Here is a 24,386-nt window from a genome sequence, read left to right as displayed (position 1 = left end):
GGGCCATACAAATGGGACCAAAAGGACACCAGAAATGGGCAAAAACTGGGGATGAATGTGCTAACAGCTCGTGCATAATTTTTAGCCTCTACAAGTTGCACATCCAAGTGGGCCTGTACTCTACCCATGTTAACTAGCTCCAGACTGGCTTTTCAGCCTTGGTTTGAGTTGGCATTTTGCTGCCCAAAACCTGCCATGTTCTCTACGTCTTTAACCTCTACCTCCTCTTTCCTTGCCTGCTACAAAGGCTTGCTCAAATGCCCTCCTAGATGAAGCCTCATGTCCAAGCCTCAACTCTTCATTGATGAGAAGAGGGATCAGCTCTTGGAAAGTAGGATATTTCTCCCTACCTGATAGAGATGTTTCAAAGGGCTTGTAATCCTTGCCTACAAGACACCTTGTTTAGACCATGCAATGTAGCAAGGATGAGACCATCATCATCAACCTTGACTCCAATAGAACCCAACAGATCAACTATGCCTCTAATCTTCAAGATGATGTCATTGATATTTCTTCTTCTATATGTCATTCAGCTCTAGCCTCTTACATTAGTCGAAGCTTCATGGCTTTGGTAGATGTCTCGAACAGCCTACCTAGCCCAAGCTTCCCTTGGACTTTAACACTCTTGATCTATCATGTGATTAGACACAGATATACCCAAATAATGCATGACTTGCGTTCGTGATCCATGCTCCTACGCTTTCTTTCGATTTGATCTTCACCCAGTTGCAGCTCTTTACCTGACACCAAACCCATTGCTCCTTGCCTTGAAGAAAACTTTTAACCCTGTACTTCCATGCCAGATAACTGTTTTTGTCTAGTTTGCCGCCGGATACCATACAAGTGCTTTCAGCCATATTGACTCTCCTTCCGGATGGTTGCAAGCACTTCCTAGGCCACAAATTCAAGTGTTTCTCTAACTTCAAATCGTAGCCCTTGTTTCAGCTCTGTTAGACCAACTTTGACCAAGGTTGACTGAGATTTGACCATCCCATGTGATGTCAAACTTCAATATGCATGTCCACATGCTTTAGGCATCCAAAATCTTTGAAAACAAACTCTAAACGTTGGCTGGAAATTTCCAGCAGCCAGTGCAGAGAATCCGTTGCCAAACCTGCTGAGCCTTCGGGCAATCCCAAATACAATGTCCTTGAGACTCCTGAGGGTGGCCACACCTCGGACAAGCTGCTGGTCTACCGCAAATGGCCAACCACGTGCCAACCGCCAAACTCCTGTGTGCCAAACTCAAAAACTCTTTAGCTTTATTTTTGGAGTTATCTTTTTGAAAAGCAAGCTTTTAATACATATAAATATGGATGTCAAATTGCCACAGACCAGCAGAGGGCATGATGCCATTAGGGTGGTGGTAGTAGACAGATTGACAAAGATGGCGAGGCTTTACCTACAAGGTCAACCATTAGAGAAATTGATTTGGCGCAATAGTTTGTTGAGCACCTTTCAAGTTGTATGGGTTGCCTTGTCACATATTGAGTGACAGGGATTCGATGTTTCCTGGACACCTTTCAAGTTATATGGGTTGCCTTGTCACATATTGAGTGACAGGGATTCGATGTTTCCTGGACACTTCTGGCAACTAGTTTTCCAAAAATTGGAGACTACGCTAAGTATGAGTTCCTCTGATCATTCTCAGTCCGATGGGCAGACGGAGAGGGTGAATCAGGTTCTAAAAGACATTCTTCGTACGTATGTCTCCAGGCAACCATCTAATTGGGAGCGGTACATCCCAATGGTCGAGTTTGCCTATAGTAGTGCTAATGTAAGATCCCTCGAAGATTCAACCTAATACACAGGCACAAACAAGCAAGCTCACCACCCAACCGTAGGTTCGCGTCCGCCTAAAACCACCCCCGAGCCAAAGGGTAAGGTTCAACTCCCACAGGCCAAGCCAGTCAGCCCTAGTGTCCAATACCACCAAAGCTTGGCCTACAAACCTTCGGCAAGACCGCCTAAGATCCACCACGTTCATGGTAGGAGTAAGCCTCTTGTCCACGTCCAAACCACAATGAATCAATAATAACCCAAGAGTCACTTATATATGCATATTGTTACTAAATAGCAATCTAGTCATAAATAGCCAATAACCTTGTTTTTTTTAATATTAAACCTTAGCCACCCATCCAAGCCTGCTTTCTCTGATCCTCCCAGGGCTCCCCTAACCCTGTTGGATTAGTCCCTAATCTCCAGGATTAGTAGGTACATAACATTCCTCCCCACTAAGGACAATTCCACTCTTCGAAATAAATGAAGGAGAAACCAACTACCTACATCAACTGTCTCCAAAATCAGGTTTATACCCATCTATCAAATCCACATAGCCACGTATCAAGGAACCAGCTCAATTGAAGCTGTTGTTCCTCCAACATATGATCGTGGAAACAAGACAAAAACAGAACCTTTCTAGGTCCTTGAAGAATATAAACCATCCCTTAATCCTCCAACTCCTCACAGAATCGGAAACTTGAAATCACCGAGACAAATATCTGCTAGCTATAGCATAATACCCATCCTTTCCAAGATTTGGTAAATACTCGCACCTAGGGGATATCATATCCCCCTCTCGGAGACTCCTAACTATCAGGCACCACAACTATGTATCCTTCAAGCTATCAAAGTCTGAGGGAATCTGAGTTTTAACCCAACTCCTACCAAACATATTCTAGCTATCGCCTGGAACCATATGCACAAAGCATAACCTCTAGAACCTGATCCCACCCTCTCTGTCTGCTCTAGACTACTGCAATGACATCCCCACTCATATCATCAGCACCCAAGAGTACGTGTAGGTTCATGCATAAAACTATTCCCACCTCAGTGGACAAATCTTTGTAAATAAACCACCATACTGAGTTTCTATCACACCTCAATAGCTCTACATGTCTCCTTCCTCATGTCAAGGACAAACAAGTGCACCCCTAGGTTCACCTCCTAAGACTTTTCAGCACCACTGTCTCGACTGCGATCAACTTTAGGATCCCAGACTTACTGAATGTCTGCTGTGCAACCTCAGGCATCCAGAGTTATCTAGCTAAGTCTACTGATCTCACCCCTCATCTTGGTCTCCTGAACAAAATCACTGTGTGGGTGGAGAAAGAGCTGGTTCGGAATATGAATTGAAAGTTTCTTGCCTGGAAGGAATCTTCTTGTGAAGCTCCAGGGAAAACCAGGCCAACCCCAGGTCCATTGGAGGTTTTGTATGGCTCCCAAAGCATTCAAAAGTTTGAGTCCAAGGGGACCCCAGGCTCTTCTTGCTTGTACCTTTACCCAGGATGGTGAAGCCCCTCACATGGGGAAATATTTGCTCCTTGCCTGAAGGGCTGTATCCCCGGTGTCTTGATTGACTACACTTTCACGCAAGGTTCCAACATCCTGTCTCCCTGAATCAAAGCTGCCTACTTGAGTTGAGCAAATATCTAAAGAGGTCATTTCCACAGAGAATAGCGAAGGAAAGATTGTGCAGCACCAAGTGCAGCTCAAGCAGGAATCTTCCTTCTTGTGGTTTCTTGATCGGAGATCCCCATCAGCAGGCCCATATCCTTTGGATGAATGGTAAGACTACTCAGTGAACCTGCTTTGTGGTGGATTTAGAACTCTCTACCAAGACGTTCACACTAGAAATATGGGGTCCCTCCAATGATTTCCCCTTGAAGCTTAGGGCTTGACCTCTGGCAACACTGCTTCTATTGAACAAAACTCAACCTGCTCATCAAAACAAGTTCGCTCCTTCTGTATGACTGTGGCTGTTTCCCTTTGGGAGGTGAGCTACCTGCCTAAGGTCAGGATTGTCAAGTGGCTTACACTCCTAAAGGGACCTGTCACTAACAATCAAAGAGCTGCTCTTGCAATGCCAACTCCCATGATAGAAACTACTGAACATCTCCCCTGCCAATGCCATCACTATACTTGTCAGTGGGAAGCCCTCACTATAGGTGCATCAGGTTTGCTCTTGGATGCAGAAACTGTCCCAAGTGGTCACCCTGAATCATATCTTCATGCTGAACCCTTTATAAAAAGGGCTTAGAATCATGCATGGCCATTCTCATCATCATAACATATACTTAAACTAACTCGTTTTTGTTGGGCTGTTTTTGGGTGCAGTAAAGCTAAGGAGGTGGACAGCAGCACCTCTCAGTTGGCTGCTTGTTAACAGTTTTTTTTTTGTAAGCAGTTTAATATGTGCTTCTAAGAGCAATCATTGTTTAAGGGATAAAATCACCTCAGTTAAACAAATGGGAAAAAAAAAGACCACAGCGGTTTGGTCAAACTTACAGCACTACCTCCCGCCCATCTGTCTAGGCCATCTGAGCTTAAAAGTCCAGCCAATGTCAAAGCTCTTCTGGTTTGATTGAGGTCGCCATGAAGATCTCCAACTGCAGAAAGGAATAAGCACAGCAAGAACCCATCAATTAGTTTAAGTATCTCTTGAACCCATCACAGGTGTGTAAGTGTGACTTGAAACAAAGAAAATAAAAACATTGAAACTTAACAGCAAAGTTATAAAGAACCCAGCAAAGTTATAAAGGCCAAAATATCCAAGCCACCGTCAACCTGCCATACACTCTGCAACAGTGCTGACATGGTGAGTGCAGAACAAATCCTCCCTCGGAAAGCATTTCAGGAGGCTGATGTTGCATGCTCCCTATGCCCATGACATCAAAGATTAGGCGTCGAGACACCCATTCTGCAACTGAGCTCCTGGCAACCTGCAGAATGGATGCCTCTCCACCCATTCCGCAGTTCATGAAGGGTGAGTCGAAATAGAGAAAATAAGGTCAATGCACTGCAATTTCACATCATAATTAATCAAGAACACTTACTTTGGGACCAAAAAAACAATCAAGGGTGTGTAAGCCAAAATATCCATTGAATGAACACATCTGAGAGTGTATGAGGGTGAGTTGAAAATGCTAAAATATCTGTTGAGCTCGTCAAGAACCCATCAAGAAATGCTGATTTGACCAAGTAATCTAGCAAAGGTGTAAAAGGCCAAATAAAAGCAGAAACAATGAGGCCAAAAATGCACGAGAACCCATCACAGCCAAGAGAACAATCATTAGAACCCATAAAGGCCAAGAGAACCATCATTAGAAACCATCAAGGCCAAGAGAACCATCATTTGAACCCATCAAGGTCAAGTGAATTGACAAAGAGAAACTACACTAAAAGATTCAAGAGGGGTTTGAGTGCAGGAGATAAGTACTTGCGATAATGCGGCGATGAGGAGCCGAAACAACAGTGGGCGGGTGCGCATTGTCCATCTTGATGGGCTCCAAGGTGGGTTCAAATCCATCATCGAGCAGGGTACCATCTCTGCGCAGAGAATTTGAACAGCAGATGCCTGCAACAGAGCCTAGAAGAAGGCCTCGCCGATGGTGGAGAGAGGAGACTGAGAGGGGCTTATTCAAGTGAACACGTGCAGTCTGCTGCAGTGAAGGTATGATAGGGTCTTTACACAAGAAATGGGGCACTTTGGCGAGGCATGATGAAGATGGGTCTGCCATAGCTAGACGAGTCGTGAGCTAGCTTCTTCCCATCCCATAAAAGAGAAAGAGAAGCTTGCAAAGCGGTATAGTTAAATTAGATCATACACACAGCCTTTGCCACTTGTAACCTTCCCATCCCCACCTTTTTCCCTATCATCATCCTAGTCACCCCCTCCCCTTGCCACAGCATCACGTGTGTGGAATTGGGAGCCTTGTTCGATGTATACCTTGATTTTTTACTCACAACTGCCTCACACTTACTCATATTTGGGTCTTGACTCACAACCGATGGAGGTAGATGTGGAGCTGGGTGCATGTGTGTGTGTGTGTGCGCGTGCACACATGTGAGAGGAATGCCTCACGCTTACCAATATTTGGGTCATGTTGACTTACGTCCAAGTATTGGTGGTCACTGGTTAGGTGGTAGAGATGGAGGCATGTGCATTATATACTTTTTAGATCTTCTCTTTTATCATCTCTGCATGCTTTTACACATGTCATGTGTGATTGGTAGATGTGGAATCTGGCACATGTGTGTGTGTGTGTGTGTGTGTGTGAGAGAGGAATGCCTCACGCTTTACCAATATTTGGGTCATGTTGACTTACGTCCAACTATTGGTGGTTAGGTGGTAGAGATGGAGGGGTGTGCATTATATACTTTTTAGATCTTCTCTTTTATCATCTATGCATGCTTTTACACAAGTCATGTGTGATTAGTAGATGTGGAGCTTGGCACGTGGGTGTGTGTGTGTACATGTGAGAGGACTGCCTCACGCTTTACCAATATTTGGGTCATGTTGACTTACATTTAAGTGTTGGTGGTTAGTGGGTAGAGATGGAGGGGTGTGCATTATATACTTTTTAGATCTTCTCTTTTATCATCTATGCTTGCTTTTACACAAGTCGTGTGCGATTGGTCTTACATTGACCACCAAGGGGGTTAATATATGTCACAACCCTCTGGGGAATTCTCTTCATGTCCTTGTAATTCCATGTAGAGAATAATCTATGTATTTTAAGATGTTTTACCTTATCACCTGGTAAATTGTCTCTTTTGCATAGATTAGCATGGGGTGACGCTCTATGTATAACCTATAGCCAAGGTGATAATTAAGTCCCATGATGTGAGAAGTAATATACTAGACTTATGTATAACCCCCCACAACCTAGGTATACATCATAACCTCTAATGGAGCTCCCTTCATGTCCTTGTAAATCCAATACAATTAGTAATACCTTAAGCTATTCTAGTTGATTATTTGCAAGTGTCAAGGTGCCTAATGGCACTAACATGTAATTGCCACTCAAAATATCTATTATATAGATTGGCATGGAGGCATGCCCTATGTATACCCTATAGCCAAGGTGATAATGGAGGCTTATGTGAGAAGCAATCAACTAACCAAAAGAGGATGACTGGAGATAACTAAACATTACTTGAAGGTAGTAAAAAACAAGGTCAATGATGCCACATGTTAAACTTGTTCCAAACTAGTTGTTAAACTTGTTCATCATTGCTTGTCGGATAACAAGATAAAGAATGTCATTGATAGTGGTTAGCATCTCATAAATCTATGTAAGAAGCACATCTTACGTCAATTTTTGTTATGAAATATCATCATTAGGTGTAATAGAGAGGATTGATTTCAACAGTAGTATCTTCATTTTACTCAACCATTCTGTAACATCATACCTTATACAGATTCCTAATTATAATACAAAGCATCTCTTGTCTATTGTAATATCTTCACGAGTAGTAGAGAGAATTGATTTTAGCACTAACATCTTCAGGAGTAGTAAAGAGAACTAATTTCAATCAATCATTCTTGTAGCATCATACCTTATACAAATTCCTAATTATGATACAAAGCACCTCTTCTCTATTGTTATGTCTTCAGGAGTAGTAGAGAGAATTCATTTCACTCAATCATTCTTGTAGCATCATACCTTACACAGATTCCTAATTATAATACAAAGCTCCTCTTGTTTGTTGTAATATCTTTAAGAGTAGGAGAGAGAATTGATTTCAGCAGTAACATCTTTGGGAGTTGTCACGTAGGCTGTAATGCCTGTGGACCGACGGCAGACCGGATGGCCATATCCGGGGTTCAGTGGGAGAGGACGCCCATGCGGAGTCATGGGCGGCCAGGCTAGTGTGGACGGCAGGCCACACACTATATAGCCTGGGGGATGAGGGGCAATCCTCATTCTTCCTCTATGGCTGGGTGGTGAGCCAGAGGCCGTCCCCTCTTGTGGTAACGCCCGTAGTAGCGGCGTTACGGGAATGTAACATTGGTATCAGAGCGTGGTTGGATCGATCACTCACTTCTCGCACATGAATTGGCTATGAAAGAGATAAGTCTTATCTCAAAATTTTTTTTTCAATGGTTGTTTACTCTACAATTTTAAACTGTGTGTGAGAAGAAAGAAAATCATTTTATTTTATTTTATTTTCTCTCTGAGTTTTTTCTCTCACCTATGAAAGGCTCTTTCTCTCTGCGTTTGCAACAATTGCAAATGAGGATAAGGCAAGGAGCTAGCGAGGGCAGCCCAGCTAGAGAGATGACCTCTCTCTCACTGTTTGCATCGCCGAGCACACGGGTGCTTCTTCTCTCTTGTTATATGTTTGTAGTGCCTAGCGCCACTAAGAGAAGAAGAAGAAGCTCATGTCTGCTGGGGGTGTTGCAAACAAAGAGAGTGCTACTCCCATGTGATGGGCGCGTTGCAAGAGAAGAGAAGAAGAGAGCACTGCTTGACCATCACCATGTGTTGTGCGTTGCAAGACAGTGAGCTATGCCACATCTGTTGGGTGCTTGCAAGACAAGAAGAGGAAGCGGCAACAACAAGCTTGGCCACTATGCCCGTGTAAGGCAAGGAGCTTATAGCGGGGGTGGCCTAGCTAGAGAGATGACCTCTCTTTGTCTGATAAACACACAATAGTGCGGCCACCAAAGAGCCACCACTGAACAACGGTGCAACTTTGCCGTGTGCAGTCTGTATAGCAAACCATAGAAGACACGAGCGGATAACGGTGCATTTAGCATCGCCGAGAGCCACAGTGTGTGGCCACAACAACATAGCCCAGAGGCGACACACATCCGTGTGCAAGTAAAGATACTAGCTCTCTCTCTCTCTCTCTTGCCTTCATTGCGAGCATCCCTCACCACACGAGCACCACACGATCATGATAAGGTCGTAGAGCCTTAATTTTTTTTTTAAAATGTTCTGGGGGAGGTTCCCACATAACGTAACCTCGCACATGCTTTAAATGTGTGTGCGGGGTGTGTGTGAAACACACACGATGATATATGCACACGGCCGTAGCGCCGCGTGCTAAGAGAGAGACAAATCCCACGGCCGTAGTGCCGAGTCCTTCGAGAGAGAGCCGTTCTATGGCCGTTGTGCCTATTGAACACGTCTATGGCCGAGAGTAGCACATGTAGAGATCACACATTTGGTTCAGAGAGACTAAATTTAAGCTGAGCATATAGTATTGACCATCAGTCACGTAGTTTGGCTATAGTGTAAATCTAAAACTGTTTTACTTGGGCTAAGAGGACTGGCAATGGCGTCAGTTGTGCCCAAATTAGACGAAGTGCTTATCACAAGAAACCAAGGTAAGCCTAATTGAGTCGTAGTGCTCATAACCCTTCACAATCTTTTAACAGATGCTAGAAGATTGTGATAAACTTTGGCAAATGAAAACCATGTACAAGCGTAGTCTTGATGTGGTTATGCCTTGTGTCCAAACAAGTTGCTTACTGTTTGTAGCAACAAGAGAGCTTTGGCCCGTAGAGGCAAGCTGGCCCTTGTTAAAAGTAACAAAATAGTGTCACTACTTGAGCCTAGAGAGTGGTGACTAGTTTGATTTAGTCACGTGATTGCCTGGTAAAAGTAATCCCTAAGGTGTGTATTACTTGGGATAAAGGGGCTAGGAGTGCTGCTAACAGTACTCAATTGAATGGTTTATCTACGAGTACTAATCTGAGTGATTAGAACACGCCTAGATATAATAGCAGATTTAAGATTGATTTGTAGAAATCAAAGGTAAATCTGAAGGGGTATAGTCTTGAGATGTAATGCTCAATGCCCTTATAAAAGTTGATCGACGAGAGAACTGTTCTTAAGCTTACTAGCATGGTTTTCTCTTCTTTTTATTGCCATGCGTCGACATCCCACTGCTCGAGAGTTTGTGGTGATCTTTTGAGGGGGGAAAGAGCCTTTTTATATGTCACATCAATTGGTTTGGTGGTAATTTGATGGTATGGGACATCAAATTCTCACGGAATCGATTGGTGGAATGGGACGCCAAGGCTTGTGCATGTAACTTAACTCTTTGGCAGGTCTGTATGTACACTTGTCTGTAGTGATAAAGTGTGCAAAATAAAATTTGAACTTTGAAAATTACCAAATATAGCCATAAGTGGGGATAAAACCCAGTTACAGAGTTCGGAGAAGCTCTAGGTAGCAAGACCATGATGGTGTACTAGTGCTAATAGAGTGATTTAGTTCCGGAGTGATCTAAATCTAGAGGTTAGCAGTAAGACTAGTTTGGTTGGATAGTTTCATGCATGGGGGACGCCCTATAACATTTTGCAAGCGTAGTCTTGCCTATGTTCAACATAAGTGTGCAATTGTGAGCACATTTTAGTTGCTACCATATGAATTTGGAAAATATATTACTTTCCTACATAAGCAATTGTAATATTGCATGACAGGCTATGTTGCTTACAAAGTTCATGTGCGTGTAAACCCTATGAGTCGTATGACCCCTGTGAATGAGTGGAGCATTTCTAGGATTTAATAAGGTTTTACATGGCAATAGTGAGTAGTATCTCACTCCAGACGAGCCTGGTTGTTGTTAGTATCGGATCCGACATATGAGGTGTACATAAACTCGGGCTAAGTTAGGATAGAAGGCTAAGCCGGAGAGCTTAGTGGTAAATCCTACTGTATTTGGTGAGTTTTGACTTAACCGGAGTGTTAAGAAGTAAACTCAAAGTCTGGGGCTGAACCGGAGTGTTCGAAGGCAGACATATCTTTTGTTAAATCGGCGAATTTAGCAAAAGATGAGCTTGGGGTGAACCATGGTACCCAGGAAAAAAGCTCTTCACACTAAAATAGTGCACAATAATTTTAGGGTGATAAAAATCTATCGCAGGAATGTTGTACAACTTTCCATAGATGATAGATGAAGACCATGTACTTTACGGAGTTAAAGTACATAGGTGGTGACTTCGGCGCCACATTTTTTGTAGGAAGTCACCAGTGGTGTGGTTAGGTCAGCCGAGACTCCACAAGACCTATGCACTAGTTTTTAAGTTGACCTCTATGATAAGATGTCCAAAAATTCGTGTTGTAATACCAGAAATTGTAATGCAATGTGCAATGGAGGGGTCAATTTGTGTAGTCACTTCTTAGCAGCAAGTGACTTAAGCATCTTGTTATAGATGGTTGTATATGGTACTCCCACTCGGGGGAGGTACGCCATTGGGTACGGAGTTACTCACAGACTAGTATGGAACTACTAGTGTGATGATAGTGGGTACGTAGTTACTCACTACTAATACATAGCTGCTAATAAAATTAAGATCCTCGAGTGAAAGATACTCTAGATCAACATTTTAAATTACCGAACCACAATCCATGAGTATCGAGGTACTCATAAATATGTTGACGTTGCTCAAATCGAGGGACCGATTTGTTCGATGGTATGGAATAAGCAAGGAGAGTGGAGTAACTTAAAAGTTACACATCACTAGTCCTAGTGAGTTGTCAAGGTCATCTGTAGTTTGATGATCCCCTCTACCTATCAGATAACATTCAATTTTGCAAGCCCTGGCATTTAATCCGTAGTGATTATGAGTTTGGTGTGAGATATGGTTATGAAGTTCTTACAAGAGTACTCGTTTATTTGCTTGTCATTGATTATAGCTTGGTAGAGATTGCCACCTGTGATGGGTAGGTAGCTTTGCCACTATAATGAGGAGGCAGCAAATAATGTTCTCATAGTTATACTTCATACCAACACCAAACAGGGATAGGATGAAATTCCTAAGTTCATCATCACGAAGTAATGTGATGTTTGCATTTATATTGAATGTATGATGTAATGAGACATTGGACTTGTGTAATTACCATCAATTATCTAGCAACCTATGGCTTCGCAGCAAGCTCAGTCATTATCTATGGATTGATAATGTGGTTATTAGTAGTTTGGAATTTTTCTTGATAGATGGTACGACCCACCCAAATGATTCATAAGTGTGTAACCGCTTATGAAGGGTAATAATATGCAAGAATGAAGCACTTTGTTACAAGTGTGAAACCACTGATCTGTTGCAAAGCAGTTTATCAATAGTACCACCATATGTGCGTAGACACTATACCACATCTTCGTTGCAAGATGTTTAAAAGTTTCTTGGAAGGACTCAAGAATATAACATATGATATTAAACACGGTCTAGATTTGTTCTTGGACCTATGACACTAGCGCGTAGTCCGCTTGAGAGTAGAGTTTTTGAGGACAAAAACCTTTCTTGAGGGAAAGGAGGGATATCCTCAAATATCACATAAACTCAAATAGTTGTGTGAGTCCAGACAGGAAATCTTCAAAAAGTTGGATACTACTCTGAGTATGAGTACGGTAGATCATCCGGAGTCTGATGGTCAAACAGAAAGGGTTAACCAAATACTCGAGGATATGTTGCGTTCTTATGTCAGTAAGAAGCAATCTAATTGGGAAGAGTACTTGCCCTTATTGGAGTTTGCCTATAACAGCTCCAAACACTCAGCGACTGGATTTACACCATTCATGTTAATGTATGGATTCCAGCCGAGATCTCCGATGGCTGTAGGCCTAGAAAAGGAGAAGATTCAATCTGTCAAGGATTCCCTTGAAGATATGAATGATATGCTCAAAGCTGCACGCGAGAGCATTCGTAGCGCCAGGATCGCGCTAAAACATTTGCCGATAAAGGACGCAGACAAGTGACCTTTGCAGAAGGTGACTTTGTATTTTTAAAGGTTCCTGCGCAGTCAGCAACCATGAAAACGGGAAAGTGTGATAAACTTTCTCCTAGATATTGCGGTCCTTTCAAGGTCCTTAAGAAATTGGGGACGTAGCCTACAAACTTGAGTTACCGGAGAGTTCTCAAGTTCATCCTGTCTTCCATGTTAGTAAACTGAAGAAATCAGTTCACGGGTTAGAGAACGTAGTTTCTCTAGATATTTTGGTGGAATTGATCACTCCACCAAAGATACCACATGAACCGGAAAGGATTCTTGGGTATCAAGACAGACAAACCCGCCATAACGTGTACCAAGAGGTACTTGTTAAATGGATAGATAGGGATGAGGAGGTAGCTACCTAGGAATGCCGTAGTGCAATTTCCAAAAGGTTTCCCCAGTTTGTTTTCGAGGACGAAAACTCTTCTTAAGGGGGGGGTAATGTCACGTAGGCTGTAATGCCTGTGATGACCGACGGCGGCAGACCGGATGGCCATATCCGGGGTTCAGTGGGAGAGGACGCCCATGCGGAGTCATGGGCGGCCAGGCTAGTGTGGACGGCAGGCCACACACTATATAGCCTGGGGGATGAGGGGCAATTCTCATTCTTCCTCTATGGCTGGGTGGTGAGCCAGAGGCCGTCCCCTCTTGTGGTAACGCCCGTAGCGGCGTTACGGGAATGTAACAGGAGTAGTAGAGAGAATTGTTTTCACTCAATCATTCTTGTAGCATCATACCTTATACATATTCCTAATTATAATACAAAGCATCTCTCGTGTATTGTTAAATAAGACCAAGTCATTAGGTTAGTTTTCTCCTAAGTTCTTTTTCTCATATTGTAAATTTGGATGTTGATTAATCTACCATCAAGCCATTGAGTGAATTTAGTGGCATCTGAGTAGATTTAGTTGAGTGACTACTCTTGAGTTCATATTTCTATGTCACTCTAACCTTAGGACTAAATATCCTAGGCACGACAATAAGTAATGCGGTGACTCTTTTTCTTGTTTATTTCCTTCTTGAATGTTAAGGTACTGGATGTATGTTAAACCCTATGTTAAGAATATGGCATTAAGCCCACCAACATGTTAACCCCTATGGTTAACATGTTGGTGGGGCTTAATGCCATATTCTTGTAAGTGTGATAGAAGACATTTTGTAAGTCTTTCACACTAAGTACTTAATGTTAAGAGATAAAACACATTTTGTAAGTCTTCCACACTAAGTACTTAATGTTAAGAGATGATGAAGATCCCACCTATAAATTATAAAAGCTGGGGATAGCCTTATATATAAGGGTTTTGAATCGTGGGCACCCTAGATGCATAGTCTTGGCTAGTCATATGTAAAAAGGTAGTCATGTATATATATATAAGGGTTTTGAATCATGGGCACCCTAGATGCATAGTCGTGGCTAGTCATATGTAAAAAGGTAGTCATGTATATAAGATACTTTTGATAATGAGAAAGGACACAATCCCATTATCTAAATTTGTGTGTACTTTCTTGCTCTCTTGTCTTGTGAGTCTCTTTGTGAGTGCATGCTAGAGAGGGATTTCTTGCATGCAATTGGAAGCTGGAAGAGATTGCTCTCTTGTCTTGTGAGTCCCTTTTGTGAGTGCATGCTAGAGAGGGATTTCTTGCATGCAATTGGAAGCTAGAAAAGATTGATTCTCTATCTCTTCTATATCATAAGAGTGTGTGAGGTTAGTGTGTTATGGAGTTGGAGATGCCCATGTATCTCTCCATCTATGCACTACTCCATACCTGACAGATCGAGGGCCACTATGGAGTGACGTGTAATAACCACTATGAGGTTGAGCAATCGGCAGCATAACGTTGAGTCCCTTAATGACCCTTGCATCAACAAGGCTAAACATTTCTGGTGCCATTGCTATGCACCATGCTTAAATGTGCCATGCATCTTTGAATTACCAAAGCATCAATGGCCCAGAGTTGAGAAACTCGCGATTTTGATGGTTGTGTTGAGTGGAGGTTTTTGTGAAGTTTTGTATTGGTTTTTATGTTTTTATTATTGTACTCCACACAAATGAGGATACCGTGGAAGGCATTAGTAAATACAATGGTCAATGCCATGTGGAAAAGCTCGATGTTTGTCAATTTTTATGTTTTGGAAAAAACATAAAAATCATAGTCAATCTCTTTTTTTTCTTGCACTCTTGTATTCGTACATAGAACTTTCAATTTATAATAGGAGCGGGATTAATCTAGCATCATTTATATATGGGAAGTTTATCAAATTTTAAATTTTGCTCTAGAATCTTGATCTTGGGAAAGCACTTTTACACCCATAGAAGTGCAAATTGGTCTCTTCTATGCCCATAAAAGTGTAGTTTGGTCTTCTACTTATGTCGATAGCAGTCTTACTTCTACATTGTATGATCAGTAGTATAACCAACAGTATGAGTATTCCTACATTTATAGAAGTTCTTAGATTTCCACATAGAAATCAGGCAGTTTTGGAAAAGTACAAATTGTTTCAGAAAGTAGAATTAGACATTTGACAATGACCTTCTCCCTCTCTTGTTCAATTAATGCACCTTCATTCTAGGAGGTTTGTTCATCATTAAAATCCACTCTACAAGGCATCATGTAATAACCAACGTCTAGACACATGTTCAAGTTAAGAGCTTACCTTAGCCTTACCAAAGCATGTGTCATTGGGTCTTGCCTTCAAGCCACAAATGCAACTTCCCATTGTGTCGTTGGGTCTTACCTTAGCCTTCAAGCATGTGTCGTTGGGTCTTGCCTTTAAGCCACAAATGCAACTTCCCATTGTGGCTGCAGTAGCTCGTCCTTTGCATCCTCACTCTATTTAAAAATGGTCTAGCCTCTATTACTAGTCTTAAGCAACTATGTACACTAAATGTGCAGACTTTGACATTAAGCATATAATAAGGTTGCTTTATTTGTTCCAGCATCATGTGACAACAATTAAGTAAGTTTACTTTCTAATGGTGATAGCATCCTCACATCACCCAAGTTGGTGGTGAAGCTACTACCAAGCAGTGGATGGCGTGAATGGTCCAAGATATTCCATAGAGTTGGTAGCCGAGGTTATGTGGTTAGTTAGAGACTGATTCGAACTATATGTAAGGCAAAGTGATGGGAAGCTTTGGGAAACCCTAATGATAGGCAGCTTGTCAAGGCGGCATGCAAAGTGATAGGCAATGTAGAGATCCTTCATGCCAAGCCTATGTTGATTGTGGAAGTGGTGTGGACCCTTTAACATAATTTAGCTAGGAGAAGCAATCTATACCCTATGAGTGGTGGAATTAGTGCCAAGACCACCATGGAATGATTGGCATGGCTACATGGAGGTCCAAAACAACTTGGCAACGATAGGGTATTATGCTCTTACCTCATTGTGTGATGTCGAGATTGGGCCTTTACTTCACAAATATGTCATCCAAGGTGCGGTTTTGTTGAAGTTGAATCAGAGTTGAAGTAGAGGATATAGGCATGGAAGCTTGAGGGAGGTACCTGCAAAGTCAAGGGTTCTCCAGGTGATGGGTCATACTGTTATATTGTCTTGCACCTGCCATGGTCCCCCCATCTAGAGATGTACTTGAAGGGTTGGCATTGATGATGTTACGATGAATGTGTTTGTGTGTGACATGAGATACGAGAAGTGAAAAAACTTGTGATGCTCATCATGAAATAGGCGAGTGACATGCATGGGCAATGGGCGAAAGGTGTGCCTATGTGGGTGCACTTCTCCAACACAAGCGCTTCTCCAACAAAACTACTTTCTTGTTTTATATGACATTTACTTGACATCTCTTTTCTTAGGGAGTCAATATCACTATCTTGTTAGAGGCATGGCAACGAATTTGTGCATGGTGGTGCCCACAGCTACGAGGGAGCTAGGCAACCCTTGTGGCTCGAGGGATTTAGTGGCATCGAGCATTTGGCATAGAGCCAAGGTGGATTGAATGGGGTGGTCAAAGATGAGGCATGGAAGGGTCCTACTAATTGTAGGACGGTCTAGGTGTGATGGTTTATACCATGGGCTAGGCTTGCACCCCCACCATATTCCCCCCATCCATAAATGTAATTGGATGGCTATCAGTGAAGATGATGAGGCTCAATACAGGTTCATGAAAGAATAGTGCCTATGTGTCTATTACATGCAAAGCCCATGGATATATTGTAGGTGGCATGCATGGGCAAAAGGTGGACTCGTGTAGAAGTTTCTTTTAATGAAATCTCCAACACGCTACTTTCTTTGACTCGTTTTTGTCTTCTATCTTCGACTCGGTTTGAGATAGGAATTGGTAGTTGGTGTGTAGCAAGGCTGGTCAATAAGGTGGGTGGAAATGAGAGTAGGTAATGAGGGTGGATTGTCCATGAGAATGGAAGAATTAGGACACCCAATCTGGAACATGTGTAAACCAAGATGATGGGTGGCTTGTCAGACATGGCTGAATGGATCCGGTGCTTCTTGAGCCTTGTTTTGAAATGTGGGTGGCTATTTAGTCCACTTGCTTGAAGCATGGCGAAGTCGATGGACAGAAGAGAAGCATTACAAAGAGTGGCCCCACAGCTTGGGGTGAAAAAGGTTGGAATGCCAAACTTTGCCGACCTTGGCATGCGGCATTGCTTCGACCCTTTGGGCAACTCGACCTCACTAGATTAGCATGGATGTAGGCAAGTTTGGTGCATGAGAAGGAGATGCAAAGCGAGGTGGATTGAATCACCCCCTAAGTGTGAAGACCTTTGTTTAGGTGTATGGATCTAACGGTTCCATAGACCACAATTGGGATGCCCATGTGATTGGGAAAGATGGAGGCTTCTCCAGTGGCATCTTCATGAAGTCCCAGTGTGTCGAGCATGGATGGAAAGCTAGTAGCCCTTGTGAGTATGCAAAGTTTGGAAATGTGTTGCATGCATGGATGGAAAGAGATCTAAACCAAGCAAGAACAAGATTGAATGAAAGAAGACAAGGCAAGACATCTAGATCAAAGACAAGCACGCAAAGTGTTGGAAAGGGGCATGGATACTACGTGCAAAAATGGGATCTAATATTGGCGTGCCTTGACAAGTAGACCATGGGTGCGATCAGCTGAAGGCGTGAGTGTATGAATGGGTGTTGAATGGACCACAAGGTAGGAAAGACTATCTAGGGCTATGTGCTAAGTGCCGGTGGTGGGAAAACGGATGTGAGTGGAGGGTTGGCTACACTTGCTAGGGTTTGGTTGTAAGTGGAACTTGATTTGGGTTTAGTTTTACTGGGATGTTATTTTGGGTTTTCAGGTGGGCAATTTGATGATGTGCTTGCTAACAATCCTAGCTATACTAGCTATACCCTCTGGGGAGTGCGAAACTAATATAAGGACTAATAGGAGGGTGAAGGGGTCACCTATACGTACAAGTTCCTCAAGAATATGTAGATGACATCAACGTTGCAATCGTTACTTGTCGGAACATTGGTAAAGGCCAAATAAAAGCATTTATAGTGATAGCTTTATGCTCATGGTGGTGTGGCCTTGGTGCTTTACTAGGTTGCTAACAGTGCTTGGAAAGAGCCGATAGTTTACATAGTGTGGTTGGTAGAGAGACTAGGTTTTATGCCAGGAAAGAGGATGGGAAAGCCGGCCTTTATCTGAACTTTTTAAAGCTTGACAGCCACATTGACCTCAAGAATATGGTGTTAGTAAACCATTGTGCAAGTGCTTGAAGATAGTGTAGTGCTGGACATGCATGCCTACACTCTCTCTCTGTTTACAAAGTTGCCAAGGGCCAAGCCGAAGCCCTTTTCTTCTTTGATGCAAGTGACCATTGATCTGCTAGCCATAGCCCTTCTTCTTCAATTGTGCTGGTGCGCAAGGACCAAGACTTCTTCTCTCTGTAGGAAAATCTAGGCACATCCCTCCTTCTTCTTTACTATAGGTAGATCGGGGGGGCGTACAACCCTTCTTCTTTGATCATGCTACAAGCAAATCAGGGCACAACCCTTCTTCTTCAATCACTGCTCTTGGTCCTCGATCACCTATTGGCTGGTACCCAAGGGCTAGGTCTTCTTGCTCTTTTATTACCTTGCACAAGCAGATATGGGCACTTCCTTCTTGCTCTTGGTTGTGATGTCGTCTTCTCTTCAATTTGTTGTCTACTTCAACTTTGCCTAGGCAACCAAGGGTGTCTCTCCTCACATGTAGACCTAGTTTTCTCTCTCTACATGTAGATCTAGGTTCATGTTTTGTCTCTCTCGATGTATATTTGGGTTCACGTCTTTTCTCTCTAAATGTAGATGTAGTCTTCTCTCTCTACACATCAAATTGGAGGTAGACATGGTTTTTAGACTCTCTACATGGGAGCGAGCTTTCTTCTCTCTACACATCAAATTGGAGGTAGACATGGTTTTTAGACTAGTCATGTACCATCATTTGCCTCTCTCATTTGAACGGGCATCCTAAGATCATTTCATATGATTCAGGTTGTTTGGAAAAGTCCATAACAACGAAGATATGTTTAACCCAATGTTTGAGAACCTTGATCTTTAAATCTTGTAGCATCTCAGTACGACAGTTTGTAAACCATTTCGATAATGATGTCTAAGACTTCTAGACATGGCTTGGCCATCTTCTCCCAACATTTCTTAGTGATTATGCGCACTCTTGCACCACCATCTAGGACTCCCATTACTATGATGCCCTTAGCGTTGACTAGTAGTAGTGCGTTAGACTCATCACCTTCAAGTATTGTCCCAGTTTGTTAAGGGGAATTTTAACCATGGATTTGGTACTTTCTTCTTCCACTGGGACTATTGATTTGGGTACAACTCAAGGTGTCTCCATGTATATTGGGGACGTGCCTTATGCATGTCAGCAAATGGTGGTAATCTGACATTGGGTTCTCCATTAAGGAGAGCTCTCATCGCTTCAAACAATTCAAGATCTCGACTCAATCGGGCAGTTATAGTTGTATTGGTTTGTGAGGCCATAAAGTCTATCAATTTAGGGATATATAGTGGTGCATTCATGACCTTCTTTCCATAAATAGGTGTCAGTGAGATTGGAAAATCCATCTCCAAGATGGGTTCATGGTTTCCATATGGTAGTTTTCCTTTGAACCAATCAGGGATCAAACTATGAGAGGTGGAGGCCTCAGTCTCTTCCATGATGACACTTGGCACATCTAGAGTTTTGCGAATCTCAGTAGTAGACGTTAAGGTACTAGGGTGTATAGTATCTGAGACTCTCACTTTCTTGGGTTTTGGTTCAAGCTCATATTTTGTTTTCATAACTAAATTACTAAATTCTTGGAGTTGCTCAATCTCCTTCTTAGGGTGAGGATAAGAGCCAAGTTTTGTCATGTGTGATCCAGTTTCAGGAATTGTAGGTTCTAGTGGTGTCTCCTTCCCCATGTCGTGGTTTTGGAGGGTATTTCCCTACCCTATTCCAGAATCGGCCTTGTGTCCAAGGAGTTTGAGTTCTCATCTAGGTCCCTAATGAGACTGGCTCTTAAGGTGTCCCAAGATTTATCTTTTTGGTTTCCTTCATTTTCCCATTCTTGACGGACTTTTTTCTCATGTTTTTCTTCTTCTTCTTAGATTCCGCTATTGAGGCCACAGATTATTGCTCGAGAATGTGTTAGTTTTGGGCTTGTAGCCGGGTGATAGCATTCAAAGATGTGTAATCTATATTTTTTAGGATTTGCCTTTGAGTTTGATCACTTACCCCAATCATGTTTAGGAGTGTGATGATGGGTCCCATTTGTGGACTTATCACCACAATCTTGATAGCATTCAAAGATGTGTAATCTATATTTTTAGGATTTGCCTTTGAGTTTGATCACTTACCCCAATCGTGTTTAGGAGTGTGATGATGGGTCCCGTCTATGGACTTATCCCCACAATCTTGCTAGGGCAATCCTTAATCCAATGATCTATGCCACAATGGTTACAGGTAGCTAGTGGCATGTTTAAGGGCACTGCTTGGTTGAGTTGAGGAAAATTCAGAGAGTATTCTGAAACTCGATGGGGACCTTGAGAGTGGTAGCATTGAAGAGGCATTCTTCTAGCTGTGGCGTTAATGTCCCAGCCACCACTTCCCATCACAAAACAAGTTGGTAAACTGGCTTGACTAGGTTCGACATCTACCTCATATTCTTGGTAATCAATAAGCTCCTCGAAGCTTACTTGATTACCAAGAGAGGTGTCTGTTAGTATACACTCTGAGGTAGCTAGCTACGCAGTCAAAAAGACTAGTAGTTGGCTTGACAAGTGAGACGCCTAGTTTAGGGTTCTCACTTCTTCGGACTCGGAATTCTTCCATTGACTCAAAATCTGATGAAGTATCATTGTCCCCTAGTGTAGGTCCTTGTACAATGCTAAACTGGGTTCCGACCGAAGGTCTAGAGCCTAGTGTAGGTTGGTACATACCTAGCTCGATAGATGCATGATTTTCTAAATAGGCCTTTAATACATGCCCACATCGTAGATTCATGTGAATATGGGGTGTTGGATGGTCCTACAGATGCTTTGGGAACTTTTGGGATTTTTTTTAAATTTATTTTTTTTTCAAAAAATTTTGGATTGTCCAAAAGTTTTTCCAAAACATGTTTTTGGTGTTTCTTAACCTATCTGGCCCAAAAAATAGTGTACTTTTTTTGAGTCAAGCAAGTGCTTCGGGCACTAGCTCCCATAATTAAAGGTCCTTAACTATGTAAAAATGTAAATTTTTGGGGTGTCACACAAGTACTCGGGCGTTGGCTCCCATAATTAAAGGTCAACTATGTAAAAATGTAAATTTTTGGGGTGTCACACAAGTTGTACCAACACAACTGCAACTGCCTAAAACATATATTAGGCAAGTTTTTGTGTGTGCACTTTTTGAAAAGTTTATATATATATATATATATATATATATATATATATATATATATATATATATATATATATATTACCCCTGAACTTTTTACCTTCTCTTTTATTTTTTATTTTTTACGATTTACTTCATTATTATTATTATTTACTTCTTACTTTTTCGATTTACTATTTATTGTTTCAATTTTTTATTTTATCGAAAAGGGGTTTTCTTATAATCTAAATGCGTCAGCCATTCAAAACCTAGTCGAAAATGGGTATCGACTGGCTTTTTGACTTTTTAGCTATAGTGGCCTAAAAGCCTGCATGCATTAAATATGGACAGCTAGTCAAGATGCCCCATATTAAAGAGATAACTAAGCTTAATTAACTCACGTTAATTATGCTAATGTAAAAACACAAAATGTGTCGAAAACACACAAATTTTTGTGTATTACAAATCCTTCCCTTATTTCTATTTTTATCCCAATTTCTCCATATAAGGAGTCAAAATTGGGATAAATAATATGCTAGGAAACCGATTTTATGGTCTATTTAACCCAATTCTTTCAATTTCATGGTCAATTGACTGTTTTTTTCTTTTTGAAATTGAAAATGCAAAAAACCAAAAATTGAACTTGTAAATGATAAGTAAGAGAAGAGTAAACCTAAATGCACAAATTGTAGCAAACATACAGAAATTGCAAAACATGTAGAAATTGAACATAAATTTCTTAAGATTTCAACAACCATGCAACAAAATGGATAGATTTTAAGAATTTTGTTTCTACCATTCTTTTTAAAAAACACATAAAATAGAAATATAATATAAATCAATTATACACACACATGCATTCAAAATGTATTGTTGCTATGCGGTGGGGCTTTTCCCCGATAATGGCACCACTTATGAGAAGCCCTTGCACCATAGAAAGAGTGCAAGAACAAACCAATGTCGTGGGGCTTTGCCCAACCATACTTAGGAGCATAAAATAACTCAATCGAGAAGCCAATATGCCATGACCAAGCTCACAATTGCATGGGCAAGGTGTGTCACTCACCTTGTAAATACTTGTGCTTGGATTCTTGTAGGAGACGATGTTGCCGTGCAACCACACTCCAAAGCTCCACTCCGTTTGCCACACTCCAGAGGAAGCTCGGCCCTCTTACTCAATCTCTCTCACACATACACTCACACATACACAATGAGCATATAACAACTCTAATTGAATTAGTCAAGCAAGACACAAGAGAGCAAGAGAGTAGAGAAGAACACTCTATTAGTTGCATGAGAGAATGAGTCATGAGAGTTACATTTTAGGTTTTGTAGGTAACCTCTAGGGTTCACACTCTTGGGCATCCAAAGTTAAAAGTCTGGTCCTCAGGCTCATTTGGCCACTCTAGCTAGTGTAAACACCTATTCTAAAGCTAGCACTCTCAACCTAGAATCCCATGGTGCGCCTTTAATAGAAAAGTGGTGAGCACACGTGTAAAATGTACAATACATGGTTTTCCTATGAATTTTGGCAATTTCGACGATTGTGGCCCAAAAGAAGTGAAAATAATACAGTGGTGGTTGGCATCGCCATAGAGGTCTTCGGCAAGAGTTAGAGGTCTCCGGCAAGCTTGGATGCCACTGCGGTTGGCTTGGCTAGTACTCTTGTTAAAACTTTGGCCTTCCAATTGTGGGCGAGTTGATGTTGTGACATGGCACACATAGGTGTTATGGGGACATTTTTGTGATCTTTTTGAGCTCTGGGGTTAGTGCCACAGAAGTGTGCGCATAGTTCTTTTTAGGGATTCAGCACCATGGGTGGCTCTTCTTTGATGGGAACAAGGATGGGTAGGGCCATTGTATATGGGCAAGGTGTTGCCTCTTGCTACTCGTGGTCCATGGGCTCTTCAAACTTTTAGAAGGTGGTGTCGGCAAATGATTCGCACAGTGGATGCCACTACTCTCCATTCATGCTTAAGCTTTGGAGTTGGCATCAGAGGCATGGATTTTAGTCTCCACACCCACTTGGATTTAACATTTGAGGGTGCATATGTGTGGAGGTCTGAGGCACAGGTTAATCTCGACACCAAGATATGGGGGTTTCCTTTGTAGAATCCTTGTGCTTCTAGCTGTTTTGTTAGGATACGATGAAGCATAGACATTTAGTGAGTACTGAGGCCATCACTTGGATCTTTTTGGCTTTCGTGTTGTGCAGACCAACGAGGTTCTAGGGACCCACTTCATGAACACATTTCCTTATGATGCCATCTTGACCCTTCTTATGTAAGGCATTCCCGCTATTAATTGATAGGGGGTACCTTCCTAATGAGGTGCCTTGTGATGTCTTCTTCTCTACATTCTAGTGTGTGGTCAGTGTGGAACCACTAGTGGAGCATTAGGAAGATCATCGTCCACCCTAGAGGGGGTTCCCCATTTGGGATTCTAGAAAGGTGGTGCAGGGTGTGATGGTGGTGAAATAGAACTCCAAAAGGATAAGCAACCATCCGATGATATGCCATATTGTGCAAGGCTTGTTCACCAAAAAAACACAACAATGCTTAATGGTCAACAACAAAGAACACAATTTTGGTAGAGCCAGGAGGTAATTCATGTACTTCTTCATAGCATATACCATGGTTAACCCCTCTCTTTCAATGGTGGTGTAGTTAGGCTCAGCATCATTAAGTTGATTGCTAGCAAAGGTCACAGAAGTCCATGTTTTCTCCCTCGGGATGTGCTAGCATGCATCCTATAGTAAAGGTTGTAGCATCTATATGTACATGGAAGATTAAATCCCAATTAGAGGATCTATGGATGGGTGTGCTTGCTCATTCCTTCTTAAGTTTCTCGTATGCCCATTGGCATTCCTATGTCCATTCTAAAATAATAAACAATTTATACAAAGGTCTAGAATATATGGCATATAAGAAGATAAATATTTTGTAATACCCTACTACATACCCCCCATGAATCTCTACACCCCTTTGTATTTGGCAACTATAAGATCACATGGACCTTATTTTCATCCGTGTGAAGATGTTATTCTTAGAGACGA

At 42.0% G+C, this 24,386-nt stretch overlaps 1 protein-coding gene across 1 annotated transcript in view; it reads right to left on the bottom strand.

Annotated features, from left to right (window-relative positions):
• SLP1 (Calcineurin-like metallo-phosphoesterase superfamily protein) overlaps positions 1–5,570 on the bottom strand; it is a 35,577-nt gene extending 30,007 nt beyond the window's left edge. Inside the window, exons 1-2 of the mRNA XM_086788199.1 lie at positions 5,219–5,570; positions 4,288–4,388 (exon numbers count right to left, since the gene is read on the bottom strand). Of these exons, the coding sequence (XP_086644325.1) occupies positions 4,288–4,388; positions 5,219–5,519 (402 nt within the window). The 5' untranslated portion in view covers positions 5,520–5,570. The remainder of the gene's footprint in view (positions 1–4,287; positions 4,389–5,218) is intronic.
• Positions 5,571–24,386: the final 18,816 nt, after the last annotated feature.

This window comes from Cibotium barometz, chromosome 4 (assembly GCF_041138505.1).
Source record: "Cibotium barometz isolate CiBa-2024 chromosome 4, ASM4113850v1, whole genome shotgun sequence".
Classification (NCBI taxonomy): domain Eukaryota; kingdom Viridiplantae; phylum Streptophyta; class Polypodiopsida; order Cyatheales; family Cibotiaceae; genus Cibotium; species Cibotium barometz.
The sequence above is the reverse complement of the archived record's forward strand: the minus strand, read 5'-3'. Positions and strand labels throughout refer to the sequence as shown.